General features: G+C 42.4%; 1 protein-coding gene across 2 annotated transcripts in view; it reads left to right on the forward strand.

The window, feature by feature from the left end:
* Nucleotides 1–14,777, forward strand: part of Chn1 (chimerin 1) — a 209,372-nt gene continuing 194,595 nt past the window's right edge. For both annotated transcript variants that reach the window (XM_023719153.1, XM_023719154.1), the window contains exon 1: nt 1–71. In XM_023719153.1, the coding sequence (XP_023574921.1) occupies nt 53–71 (19 nt within the window). In that variant the 5' untranslated portion in view covers nt 1–52. The remainder of the gene's footprint in view (nt 72–14,777) is intronic.

Here is a 14,777-nt window from a genome sequence, read left to right on the forward strand (position 1 = left end):
GGCGATGCGCTGAGCCCCGCGGCCCGGAGCAGCGCGCGCGGCGGCCGCGACCATGGCCCTGACGCTGTTCGGTGAGTGCAGCCTCCCCTCCGCGCCGCAGGTGGGCCGCGCCCGGCTCGCCGCCTCGGGGTCCGGAGCGCGGGCCGGCTCCGCGCCGCGCCCATTGTTTCCTCCCGCTGCAGGGCCGATGGGCGTTGCTCCCCGGCCGGCTCGGCGCTGCGAGGCGCTGGGGTCCCGGGCGTCGCGGAAATCTCTGAGCATTCTCGAGACGCCAACTTGGGAGCGAAGTTGCTTCGTTGTTTCTAACCGACCTTTCTCAAGTCGGTAAATAAAGATCTTGGAAAGTTTATTTATTTGGAGGAAGATGTCTGAGCATCCCCATCCTCCCTAGGATCTCCAAATGCATGTGTTGCTTTTTGTTAGATTGGTGGGAGATTTTTCTTTTTTTGAGGGAAACTGTGTATTCCATTGGAAACAATAATTTCTCAGCTTAATATTGGGCAACATTGAAAATGTTTGCTGTAACGAATGAGCGCAAACAAAGTTGGTTACTGGAATGAGTATAATCAGAACAATTTTTTTTTTTTTTTGAGCGTTCATTTAGGAAAGAAATACTATTTTCGTGATGTGGTTACCACTATTGTTTCAGTGGGTAAGACTTTAAGATTTTTTTTTTTCTTTTTCATAGTCTACAGTGACAAAGGATTGGGAAGAAGGACTGAAAAGATACGTTGTTTCCTTTTACAAAAACAGACTGGTATTTATTTATGTGCCTGACTTCAGGAAAACTCGGTATGTGAAAAATTAGATGTGCAATGTATTCAGCTTACCAAAGAAGCAGGCACAGTAATAGGTAGCTGGTAGCTAGAAGGACACTCTTAGTAAGTTATTCACAATGTTAGATTTCCAGCTAAATTTTATGTCATTTGATCAGGCACATTAAGTATCACATACCTTATATGACTATTGATGCAAATACCTCAAACTGAATCAGAGTTTTTATTTTTTTTTCTCTGAAAAATCTTGCTGTCTTTCAATATCTTGTGTCTACTCTGCATTATTTTGTATTTAAATGGACTTGTTGGTACAGAAGTTGAAAATGAAGGTCAGGTTCCATTAATTGTTTTTTTCTGTTATAACTGATTAGTCACTGTTGTGGTTAAAAAAAATCCTCTAGCAATGAGATGTTCTGAAGATTTTAAGTGAAGTACTTCAGAGTACTGGCATTCCTGATGAATAAAACAGGTGAATTGGGCCAGATAACATTCTTTAAAAGGGATTCCTATGTCGTTTTTCACCACCCAGGTGGAGGCAAGGAAAGGATTTATAAGGAATTTGACTTCCAGAAGAAAGTGCAGTAGAAACTCTTCTTCCTCACACAGAATAGTGTTTTTAAATTCTAAAGTCCACTTAGAGGAAAAAAGAATTCAGTTTACAAAAGTCGCATACCCTGTGGATATTTCTGTGTTGTAAAGCAAAGTACACTGGTGCACGGAAGCTGTTTTTGTAGGTAGTGATGGGTAGTAGCTGTGTTTTAAGTGTGGTCGGAGGTCAGTCATCTGAATGTCTACTCAAAATGTAGGTTCTTTGTCCACAGACTGACGTATGGGACTGCAAGACTCACCTCTTGTGACTTATACACATTCAGATTTGAGAGCCATTGAATTAATTATAAATATTAGATTGGTACCAACTTGCCCAATAGCTTTTGTAAATATGAAAAGAAATATCCAAGGGTTAGAAGAAATGGATTATTTGAGTCAGAGGCACCTTGTGTTCCTTCATACTCTTTTTATTTAGTTGTTTGAGGCAGAGTCTCCCAGTGTATCCCAGGCTGGCCTCTAACTTGCCATCCTCCTGCCTCAGCTTCAGGAATGCTGGGATTGCAGGCACCATTGTGCTCAGCTGATATTCATTCTTAATGACCAACTTAGAACAAAGGAGCAGTGAGAACACACAGTTGTGTGAGGTCATGACAAGAAGGTCCAGACAAGAAAAGAGACAGAGATGTTGCTAGTCTCAGGTCAGAGCTCAACTCTCCACTGTCAGGGTTGTTGGAGTAACCAGGGCTGGGTTCTGTAGTGTATCTTGGTAGTTTAGTAGAGCTTTAATTTGTGTTTTACCTTTCCATCCAGGTTTTTGTAAATGTAAAGAATATCCATTTTAGAAGGAGTTAATGCAAGTTAGCTTTACAAAGCAGGAGCCTCTAAAGTGACCTAATCCATACACACCTAATTGTTCTCCCGTCTTGAGTATAAGAACCCAGTCAGATGCGCATTAAGCTGAGGCATTCACTATTCACCTTTTGTGTTTAAAATATTTTTTATTTTTTAATTTTTATTTTGGCTGAACTGGGGATTGAACTCAGGCCCTTGCGCTTGCCGGGCAAGTGGTTATTCTACTGTTTAAAAAATGTATTTGGTAAGGGCCCAGCTTACCTTGCCAGCCCCGCCCCCAGGGTGCACTGAGATGGTGATTGAGACTAGGCGTGGTGGTGTGCACCCATAATCCTAGAGTTTGGGAGGCTGAAAACCAGGAGGATCACTATGAGTCTGATACATTAAAAAAAAAAGTATTTAGTACAGGGTCTTGCTATGAAGCTGGGACTCATAGCGATCCTCCTGTTTTCAGCCTTCCCACCACAACCAGTCTCGGTGGCTGGCTCAGCGCACCTGAGGGCGGGGCCGTCGCAGCATGTGATGTTGGGGATCGAACGTGGTCCCTGTGCTTGCCTTCAGCAGGCGTTTAGTTGGATGAGCTATCTCATGGGCCCTAAAATAATACTTTTGATGCAGCTTATCTTGTTCTGTGAGGGAAGAGCCACTCTCCTGATTTTATAGTCTCACTTGTGCCTTGAGGGATGTGTGCCTTGGTGCAGGGTGGAAGGCCTGGCCCAGGATAAGCCCATAGTGCTCTAGCCGAGTCACTCTTCCACCAAGAAAATGTGCATCTTGAAAAGTTCAAGGGTTTATGACTATTTTTCCTCATCTTCAAATGATGCTGTATCTCTGTATTAACTTTGATATAGTTTATAGTGTCCCCTTATCTAAGAAATTACCTAAAGGTAGTTTCAACTCCACCTGCTTGGCTCATTGTTCTATAGACTCTTCCCTGAGCAGCATGCAGGAGTGGGGCTGCGTGCTTAATGTGGAGGGGCTCAGTCTGCAGCTCGAGGACGTGAGTGTGCATTTTTGCTCACGCCTGCAGGGCACCTCTTCATTGTTACCTGCTTCTGCCAGGCACAGGAGTGTGAAGATGACCAGCACCAGTGCTTTGCTTGGCCTTGAAAGAGCAGTAAGTCAGGCAAGTCCTAGTTCTAGAGTGTGCATTGAGTACCAAACCACTGAGCAGTGAGGACCAGGACAAGATTTTCACCCCAGAGTGTGTTGAGCACCCAGTTTCAAAGCAGTCAGTTGAGTACCACACCGTCATTAATTCCATGTGGTTAGCAGCACCTAACTCTGAGGTATAGGAGATATAAAGGTAGTAAGGAGACAGAAAATTGTAAAATTGTACTTGTAAGGAAAAATGCAGCTTTAGAATACAAATCTGTTACCAGACAGGGCGTGAGATTCCTGAAACTGAGACAAGGAACATAACCTAGTGTCCCATAAAATAAGTTTGAAGATTCACTGATACATGCCTTGGAAAAAGGATTAGTCAGTGACAGGCATCGGAAGGGTTAAATTTTTAAAACTGACCTGAGAGCGAGACAGACAGATACACATACACTTTTTATCTGGAAATACGAAAAGGTGGGCCACCCCCTGATAAAGAGTATTAACCCATTTTACGGGTTTGGCCCAATATTTGTATTTATTTATTTGATAACAGGATGTTGTTACACATGCCTGGGGTCTTGGGCCGGAATGGCATGCGGTACTGAGGATCAAACTCAGGTCCTTGTGCTTGCCAGGCAGGCCCCTAGCCCCTATTTGTTTGTTTTTATGGTAATAGGTAATTTAAGCATTCTTTGGATTTCTGTAGCCTATTCCTTTCTCTTGGCTTCCTTTTCTTTCTCAAGACAGCTTGAACTTTCAGTATTCTGAGGAGTTTTAGGTATGATGGGTCTGGAAGGAAAGTAGCTCAGGCTAGCCAAGGCACTGCTGCTGTGGACCTCCTGGGGTGATGTATTTGGTACAGGGGCTCACTACGTAGCTCCGACTCATGGTGATCATCCAGTTTCCAGCCTCCCCAGTGCTGGGAGTATAGGCATGAACCACCATGGCTGGACTCGGTGGCTGGCTCAGCATGTCCCGGGAACGGGGCCTGAGTGTCATGCTGGACTGGGGATTGAACCATGGTCCCTGCACTTGCCAAAGCAGGCACTTAGTCCACTGAGCTATCTCACTGGCTCTAGTTGTAGTCTTCTTAAAATTATAATTTTTTAAAATTGTATTTAGTACAGGGTCTCACTACGTAGATTAGACTTGTAGTGAACCTCTTGTTTATAGCCTCCCAAGAGCTGGGATTACAGGCTTGCCCCATCACACCCAGTCTCAATCGCTGTCTCAGTGGGCATGCTGGGGATCAAACCCCTGGCCCCTGCTAAGCTGGTGCTTTAATCTGTTGAGCCTTTTGGCCAACCCTTAAAAGTATAATTTTTAGTTGGTAGTTTACTTGTTGCCTTTATACTTACTTTTTTCTACCAAACCCACTAAAATTCTAAGGTCCTTAAAAGACTTGTAAGCCTGCCCTGATGTTTTCACCTGTAAGTAGACCCTGACCATTCTTTTTCACCTGTGAATGAGCTTTTTCACCTTGAATAGCCTTTTGATTTTGGGTGGAATGTGCTCTGTTGCCTAGAGGGTGTCACCATTCAGTGAGTGGGCACCCTTTGCCCTCCTCCACCTTTTACCTATAAATTGGATCATCTCTTCCACAGGTTCACAAGTTCCCAGATTTCCACCCTCAAATTTCCATAAATATACTCTGCTCTAGGCCACAAGGCGCGCCTCTCCCTCCTGGGCTTGCACTCTTTCTTTTAGTTTGTACTTTTAGAATTCTGGCCAGTAAAGCTCTTTGTGCCTTTTACTGACTTGTCCTGAAAATTCTTCTTTATGGAAGTCAGTGAACCTGTGACCTACCCCAGGGGTGGGTAGAGTCAGGGCTCCCATCTGCACTTCAGGGGATCCCTCTTTTGGGCCCTGTACTGGTGACAGCTCCATAGACGCTTTGTTGTAACTTCCCCTATAGGGAAGCACAGGGTAATTAGATAAGGAAGTCTGGTAATCACTGGATAGCAGGAAAGCCTGAGATCACTTCTTGGCTGGGTATCTCAGAAAGTCCTGTTGCCCCACCCGTGGTGCCCTAGCTGATTGCCTAGGCTGGGCTCAAATTTGTGCTTCTCCTGGGTGCTGGGATGACAGGTTTGTGCCACCACACTTGGCAGTGTTCACATGTAGCAGTGTACTTAGGATTGCACTGTAATTAATTAATTTCTTTCTTTCTTTTTCTTTTTTTGGTGGAACTGGAGATTGAACTCAGGCCCTTGTGCTTGCCAGGCAAGCACTTATTCTTCTGAGCTATCTCTCCAACCCCTGCACTGTAATTTCTTACTAACTTTCCTCAGGCCCTTCTACCACAGAAGTAGAAAATTCTCTTAAGCTGTAAATTTTTTATTTTATTTTGTTATTACCCTGACACACGACAAACATAACTGTAGTCATCTTTGTAGAGAGCCTTTGGAATAGTTAAATGGCAGTGGCATTTTTTGTGATTTAGTTAGAAAATTTTCTGATATCCTATTTGACTGACTGGTGATTAAAATTTATTTTCAAAAAGACAAGTCAACTGGATGTTTCACTATGATTTGACTAATAGTTTATTTTAAAGAAAACTCCAACTTGTCTGTACTTTAGCTGATATTTTTATTTTTTATTTGTTCCAAAGCCTATGAGAAGGTGGCCCAGTGATGGGAGCTTTCTTGCCTGTCTCAGAATATTTTATCTTTTCAGCTGTCAAAAATTAGCATCCTTAAATGCCGATCTGCTTTACTTCTCTTAGTGGTGTTAAAAACATAAGCTTTCAGCTTTAAGAAGTTGTCTTTTAATGTTAGTTGTTTGGTTCTGTGTATCAGAGATAAAAGAATTGTATTTGTTATAACTCTGGCAGTCACCATCGGTGCACTGCATATAAAGGAATATTGAAAAAAAAAGGAATATTGGTAATGAATTCTTTTTTTTTTTTTTTTTTAAATATTTATTTATTTAGTGTGTGTGTGGCCAGCTCAGCCCACCAGGGGGCAGGGCTGGCTGGTATGTGGTGCTGGGGGATTGAACCGCTGTCCCTGTGCTTTGTTTAGCTTAGCTTGTTCTAAGTAGGTGCTTTAGACCACTGAGCCATCTCACCAGCCCTAATGAATTCTTTTGAGTCCACATCTGTTTCTAGATCACCATCGTGTAAGTAGCTTAGTCTTTGAAGGTAGAAGATAGTGATATGAACAATTATAAAAATATGACATATTTGTTAAGGAAAGAGTTTTAGGTAAAACTAGATCAGTTTTGTTAATTTAAAAAACCCAAAACACAAAAAAATCTTAAAGGGCTGGTGAGATTGCTCAGCAGACTAAGTGCCTGCTTTGGCAAGTACTTGGACCAGGGTTCGATCCCTGGGCTGCATGCCCTGCCGGCCCCATGCCTGGGGCACACTGAGCGGCCACTAAGTGTGGGTGTGGTGGCACACACCTGTAATCCCGTGCTGGGGAGGCTCAACACAGGAGGATTACTACGAGTCCTAGCTGCATAGTGAGACCCTGCACCAAATACATAAATGAAAACAAAAGCAAAAACCCTTACTCCCTAGCCTTTTAGATATTTTTCCAATTTGCTCTACTCAAGATCAAAGATGTATTTTAAGCTGTGTAACTATATATATATATATATATATATGCATCTGCCTTATGCATAACAAAAGGATTTTTTGACCCCCCTCACCAGCCACCATTTTTTAGATGAATTTAAAGGTGTCATAAAAGAATTACGCAGAGGAGTGTTTTGTCATGCTTTATGTGTCTTTATAATGGTTCTAAAGGAAAATATTAGTAAAAGAAGTTATACTTCTTTATCAGATTGGTTTAACGTAGGAATTAGCAATTTACTGTCATATGAAGGGCTACTGTAACAAAGGGGACCTTGAAGTGAAGGAGAAGGTAGTTTTTTTTAAAACCTAATAATGCCCTTGATTTGAATAGTGAATGTTTTCTCACTTTTATATGAAATATCAATAACAGCACCTTTAGCAAATTTAAATTTGTAATGTGTAAACTAAGTGAAACCATTGAACTTTCCGCAAAACCACAATTCAAGATAAACTCTTAGACCTGGCCCTCTAATCAAATTACCTGTAGTCATAAGTTATTCTTATGGACAAAGTGATTTCTGTAAGTTTTGACTTTTATATAGTTTTAAGCATCCTTATAAAACAAGAGAGAAACTGAGAAACAGGATAGTATTTCAGTATTCAATGTTTTACATCAAAAGTCACATGAATAAGAAAATGCCTGACATTTATAAATATATGTTCCTAAGTTGAATCCTTAATTTTGTAAATGTGAATACTTTGTGAATATAGTACAAACTTTTGCACTGTACACTTTAAAAGGGTGAGTTTTATAGTCTGTAAAGTATGCTTCAAGCAGTAATTAGTTAAATGAGCTAGAAAAAGTTTACTTGGAAAAATTCTCTTAAGCTGTAAAAAACAGATAATGCTGTTAGTTTTTTCCTTTCATTCCCTCCCCCTCCACAAAAGATAATAAATAAATACAATTGGTGGGTGAAACTAAGCTTTTTTTTTGTTCAAGTAGGTATGCTAAAGTGATAAAGCAAGCCATTCTTGGGAGAAGGGGAGATGGCTTGGGCCAGGCCTGCTACCAACTGCCCAGTGGTCACCCTGAGCTGCCCCATTGTTTTCCAGCCAGCTGCACCGGAAGTTGTTCTTTTCCCTTTCTACTCTGACTTTTACCTTTTGATTTCACGGGTTGCATATATTTCATGGTGTCAGCAAGCTGAGAAAGGATAGGCTCCAAGAAACCCATCTCTGCTTAAATAGTTGTTATAACCACAAACATGACCTTAGAAAGCTAAATGGATTCTCAGGGCTCTTTAAACTGCTAATCCTTACTGTCCCTTTTTTTTTTTTTTTTAGTGGAACCAGGGATTAAACTCAGGCCCTTGCGCTTGCCAGGCAGGCGCTTATTCTACTGACACCACCACCCCCATTATTGTCCTTTTTTGTTTGTTTGTCTTTTTGAGACAGGGTCTCCTCTACAGTTCAGGCTGGCCTTGAGCTCACTTTGTAATCCAGGCTGATCTCAAACTCAGGATTCTCCTGCCGTTTTAGATTCCTGAGTGCTGGGATTATAGGCATTCACTAACACCCCAACTATTGTCCCATTTCTGCCCTTATGACATCTCTTCAGTCTTGTACAGCTTGTCTTTTCTGTAGCATGCTTTTTATTTAGAACTTGTCATTGTTCCTTAATGACTGTGAAATCTGGTCCATGTTTTAAGTGACATGAGGGAAGCCACTGTACCTGGTTAGCTGGTGTATTTTTCACATTTTCAGAGTGTCAGAAGGGTCAGTGCCCAGCACTATCATAGAAGTCTATTTGATCTTTGCTGTAAGTACCAGAACCAGGTCTCCACCAGAGAATACTCATGTGACTGTTACAGTGACACATGGGATAACTTTAGGCATACGCCTAAGTGGAAGCTTGTCTCTGAGTGTCCCCCCAAAACCTCATGCAGTCATGGGGCAGACTTCTAGAGTTTGTGAGTAATTCATGATCTACTGGGATTATGGGTGATCCAAGGCTGGGATTATGGGTTTTAGTGCTGCTGGCATTATGGGTGTGAGTACTTCCCCCAGCCTGGGGCGGAGAGCCGGAATGCAGTTTAAGAGAGGCAGACTTCTCTGTTGCCGCTGTTGCTGCCACTCCCTTTGGCTCTCTTGCTCTTTGCCTCAGTGAAAGGATGCTGTCTACGCTGTGCGACTCTGCCTTGGAGCCAGCTGAGTATGTGCTGAATCCTCCAGTAACTGAGTTAAATAAACCTTTCCTTCCTTCATTTTGGGTGTTGGATATTGATCCCAGCAATGAGAGAAGAGTAATTGAGACAAAGTACTTCAGAACTACCTTTTTAAACAGGTCAACAGACTTGTTAAGACAAGTGCAGAGGGGTTGAGGGTGTAGTTTATCGGTAAAGTACTTGTCCTGAGATCGCACTCCAGTATCGCTATCAATCAAATTGTGCTGGCATCTTGGAGCTTTGATTCCATTTCATTTGTAGTAACAATACTGGTGACAATATTAGCTCTGTTCAACTACTGTGCTAAGAATCTTACCTGAGCTCATTTATTTCTGTACAAAGAAGAAAAAGGACTCCATGCTCCATTTACATATAAGGAAAATGAGGCAAGAACATATAGCTGGCATGGGTCAGCAAAAGCTTAAATGTTGCTCTCTTATTCCAAAATCCAAGCCCTTTCCTCTGCACTACATCATATAGAGGGATCATCCTCCATGAGCTTCCCATCTCAAAGTAGGTCTGAGAATTTTAACATGGCCTGCTCCCTTCCCTAGTGATTCTGGCCAGCCCTGACCACTTTGAGACAGAGCTCTATCCTGCTCGCCCTGTTTATTTTTCTTCCTAGCATTTACCACCTGACACATTTAATATATTTTAATTATGTTTCTCCCCCCAAATATATATTCTCTGCCGACAGGAAGTAATACGTACCTGGCATATATTAGGCAAGTAAATGTTTGTCAAACAGAAAAGTAAACAACAATATAGGCAAATACATCCCAAGCCTCGGAACCACTCAGCAGAATTATTAATCAGCACTGTGCATGTCTGCTTCCTTCTTTCACTTAATAGAATCATCTAGCTCTTCCCCCAACTCAAAGCATCCTACACTTTTTCAGTATAATTTTATTATACCACCTCCTAACAAACCCTTGTTAGTAAGGTCCCACCCTGTAGCTACAACTTCTGCGACTACGTATTTTGTGGCAGGTCTCACTATGTGGCCTGGCTGAACTTGAATTGTGGACTTAAATGATCTTGCTTCAGCCTCTCAGGTGAGACAGTGGACACACATGACACTAATCTTACTTTTGTTTTTTTTTTAGTGTACTTAGTACAGGGTTTCACTACAGATTGGACTCCTAGTGGTCCTCCTGTTTGTAGCCTCCCAAGTGCTGGGATTACAGGCGTGTACTACCATGCCCAGTCTCAGTCACCATCTCATGCCCCAGGGGTGGGGGCGGGGCTGATGGCTTGCCTGGGATTGAACCCTTGGCCACTGTGCTCTGCCTAAGCAGGCGCTATAGTCCACTGAGCTATCTGGCCGGCCCCTTTGGCCCCAATCTTTTAAAACTTATGTCTCCTTTTCTCTTAAAGCATAACTCCCTCAATCAAAATGCTTTCCCTGTGTCTTACTATGTTGAGATCGTCTATCCATATATATCTTTCATGCTACATAAAGATTTGTGTCTCTATTTAGATTGATATTCCTCATAGATAATGTGCTAAAAAATCTTATTTTGACTGTAATATAATGTTGTAAAGCTCATTTAGCAGGGAAGGTCTGCAGAAGAAAACATTCAGTCAACCATGTCCCTCCCAGGCCATCTCTGGCACTCGCCTGGGGTGTGCCCTACCTAGCTACTTCGCTGTTTGAGACATACTAGGCAGTATTGGAGATATAGTAGGTGCTGAACCCAGATTTGGTGAGTGGATACATAAAGTAACAAAGAATAAACATATAAGGATGGGGTAGGACTCCAGTATATATAATTTGTATACCACCATCAGTTGACAAATATTTGCCTTATCTTTTTTCTGTTATTGTTTTACATTATTCTTTGCTTATTATAAATCCACAAGTGGACATTGAACCTACCTCTTTGAAATTGGTTAGTTTAACAGTTTGCTTCTGTAAAGTCCTACTTAAAATATTCTTTTTATTTATTTATTTATTTATTTATTTTTTTTTTTAGTGTGTGTGTGGCCAGCTCAGCCCACCAGGGGGCGGGGCTGGCTGGCATGTGGGGCTGGGGGATTGAACCGCAGTCTCTGTGCTTTGCTAAGCTTGATTCTAAGTAGGTGCTTTTAGACCACTGAGCCATCTCACCAGCCCCTACTTAAAATATTCTGCACTTAAAATTCTCTATTACCGTGAAGGTGAAATGCAAACCCTCCAGGTTGCTTATGAGCTGTCAAGCAAGGACTTCTGCTTTCCCACCTCCTGCTTGTACCTCTCACTGTACCTCTGTTGAGGCTGTTTTAGTCATGCTGAACTACTTGATATACCAGAAAGAAGCTGCTCCCTGCCTCGGCGGCCTCATTTCCCAAGCCTTTGCGCTCGCTTGCATCTCCACGGCTTCCAGATCTTAGCGTGAATGAGTATCTCCTCTAAATAGCCTTTCTTTGTGAGTTACCATTTTTTCTCCCCCCGTAATGCTGTGTACCTGTTCGAGCACTGATCATGTGGTGACACAATGGTTAAAGGTTTTTGTCTCTCTCGTTAAGTTCCCCAAGCAGAAAGCTACAGATTTCTTCTTTATCCTTAACTGCTGGTGTCTAATGAATACCAGTTATCACTTACTAATTGGGTAGTTCAGTATAGTATTTAAATTTTAAGACTCAAATCCTTACTGTTACGGTTTAAATCTAAAATGTACTCCCAAATTTTTCAGAGGGGGGAGTTAGAAGACAGTTGGATAACTAGGGCTGTAATGTTGCTGGTGGGCTGATGTACTGTAGATCATAATCCTGGCATTGTTGGAAGGCGATGGAAAGAGGCGGTGGGCCTGGCTGAAGAGCGTGGTTCATGAAGGTGTGACCTGGGGCATGGTGCCTGTCCCCGGCCCGTCCTCTGTGACTCTTTCTTTCTCTCTGCTTGTTGGCTGCCAAGAGCTAGAGAGATTTCCTCTGCAACGCTCTTCTGTCATGACTTCTGCCTTACTGAGGCCCAAAGCCAGTGGAGCAGGCTGGCGTGGACTGAAGTCTCTCAAGCCACAAGCCAAAGTAAATCCTTCCTCCTTTAAATTGCTATTCTCAGGTATTTTTTTGTCACAGCAACAAAAAGTTGTCTCACAGTATATAGCCTGGATTTTGCCTTCATGGCTTTTGCTTTGCCTTGGCGCCATACTCTACTGTGATTTCCCCAACCACAAGCATAAAGTCTTGAATAAAAAGGAAGGCTCTCTGGGAGTGTATTCTTTGAGATTTAACTGTAGTATTACTAATAACCAGCAGATGTTTCTAAATTATTTGGCATAATTGGTTAACAAATTCCACATCATTGAACTTTTGCTCATTTTCATGTCAATACTACAAAGAAATTGTACATAAATGAACTTGATTTGTTCATGTTTACCCTCAAAGTAAGGAATATAATCAAATTGAATCAGAATTCAGTGTGCAAATGGCCCACATGACCTTTTAGAGACCTTAAAATGAAAACAATATCTTTTGTACAGTAAATTTGTGTGCAACATGAACATTTCTGTGAGTTGGCATATGGTTATTAGATGAACGTACATAAGCAACCATAGAAACATTCATATTTTTAAATAAGACTTTTATTTCTATTATGCTTTTTATTTATTAATCTGTTTTTTAAATCACGTCTTTATTTATTTGATACAGGGTCTTGCTGTGCAGCTTGGACTAGTAGTGATCCTCCTGTCTCAGCCACCCACCGCTGAGATTATAGGTGTGTGCTACCACACTAGGTTTCATGGCCGGTACTGTGTGCCTGGGGTTTCCAGGGCCGGCATGGCATGCGGAACCTGCGATCGAACCTGGGTCCTTGTGCTTGCCAGGCAGGCGCTTAGACTGCTGAACTATCTTCCCAGCCCCTGTGCCTCTTATCGTTCTGGCAGATTTTGAGGTATTTATAAAAAGATACAGTTCAAGAAGATGGGAAGGAGCGAATGGGGGAAGTTTTCTCTGTTGTATCGTCAGTTTGTATCTCTCCCCTAGATTGCTTCTTCTGATTACAGTCATGCTTTGCTGTTCTCCATGATAAAGCCTTTCGTCAACTTGCTCCTGCCGCTTAAGCGCCCTGATGAATTATTGGTGCCGTCCCTTTGCCGAAGGTTGTGGATGAAGCAGTCTATGCCCAACACTATTTTGTATGTGTCTGCTTATTCTTCAACCCTCATCTGCTTCCATCTTTTACGTACCACAGTGCCACAGCACAGTATTTTATCATAATTATTTATAGGGTATTTGCAAATGTCATTCATCTGTAGTAAAAAGAGAGGTTGATAATTGAACAAAAAAATGACAGTTGTTAAAATAGCAAGGAAGATTTTATTTAAGATGATCATGATAAATGTAATATTATTGCAGTAGGGGAAGGAGATTGAGCTCAACCCGAATGTGCAGTTGTGAAGCCGCTAGAGGTGGAGGATGGTACGTCGGCAAGAGAAGACATCCAGAGTGTATGTGGGAGCGTCCTTGCTCACCTAACAGTTGATGTTGAGGCCAGGCTGAGCTGACTGGATCTCAAGGGTGGTCAGGGAGGACTCTGGGTAGATACCCAGTGTGATCATGTATCCTAGGTGGAGGAGTTTAGCAGGAAGAGTGAGCTTCTCGCTCACGCTGGGCTCTGCAGGCCTGGCAAGGCTGAGGCCTGGCTGGGAAGGGGACCTAGAGGAGCCTGTCTAAAGTGTGGACAAGGGCAGTGTCTTCGCACAGCTGCTGCCTTCTGCTTCTGTTCAACCAGAAGTGTCAGAAGCTAACATTCACTGGCTTTTTTCCAGTTGTCAAGTGTGATCTTTGTGTACTCTTTGATATTTTTGATACCTTTTCCTTGAAACAATTTTTTTTCTGTCTTTTAAGACATTTTATTTTTCTGCTGTTTTCTGTCCTTCCTTTCACCGTTCCTTTTTCCTGTGTTTGCGCCCCTAAATATCAGTACTTTGGGGGAACTGACCTATGTCTTGGAGGTATGCAGGCTTTAAAAGTGAGCCCTTGGGGTGACTCCTGTCTCTGTCACCGGCCTTCCAGTCTCTAGCTGGCCTTCACACAGACCCTTCAGACAGCGTGTTGCAGCCCCAGAACGGTGCCCGTTCAGCTAGCCTCTGCCTCTGCCTCTGCTGCCCAGTCATCTGCTAGTTCTTGCTGTAGGGCCCTCACACCTGTTTCGCTATTTCCAACTTTCCCCACCCCTGCCGCTCGAAGGAATCCCTTGATTTTCTGAGCGCCTTGTCGGTGATCTGTGAGTCTCCCATAGCATTTGTCAGTGCATTCCTTCATAGTCTTTGTATATCTTGTCTTTTGTCATGTCTTTTCTAGCTGGATGATTTCCTTAAGGTTCACGTCCTCATTTTTGTAGTCTTCGTAGTATTAACTGAGTACTGTGCTTCACACACTTTAGTGCTCAAAATATTTGTTAAGTGAATAAAAGGCTCTTCCACCATGGCATATCTATAGTTTATGTCTATAGGAAGATGGTGAAGGGAGGCCCTTTTATTCAGGTCTATGTTTGAAATTTTGGTAGCTTGGCCAAATTCACAGGATGCTTGAGGGCTAGTCTACAGTGTTTATATGTTTTTAGTGTTGCTGAATAGAAGTCATTAAGAAGTGGACCAAAAAAACCTCAGATTGATTTAGGAAATGTCCTGGTGTGTGTCCAATGGTGACTACTAAACAAATTGTCACCATTAATCAGTGACATAGGATATTTCACATACTGTTTATAATGTTTTATTGTGGGGGCTGGGGAGATGACTCGGTAGAAAAGCACTTCCCTGGCAAGCG

Source organism: Octodon degus, unplaced genomic scaffold (genome assembly GCF_000260255.1).
Source record: "Octodon degus isolate 3935 unplaced genomic scaffold, OctDeg1.0 scaffold00065, whole genome shotgun sequence".
Lineage (NCBI taxonomy): Eukaryota > Metazoa > Chordata > Mammalia > Rodentia > Octodontidae > Octodon > Octodon degus.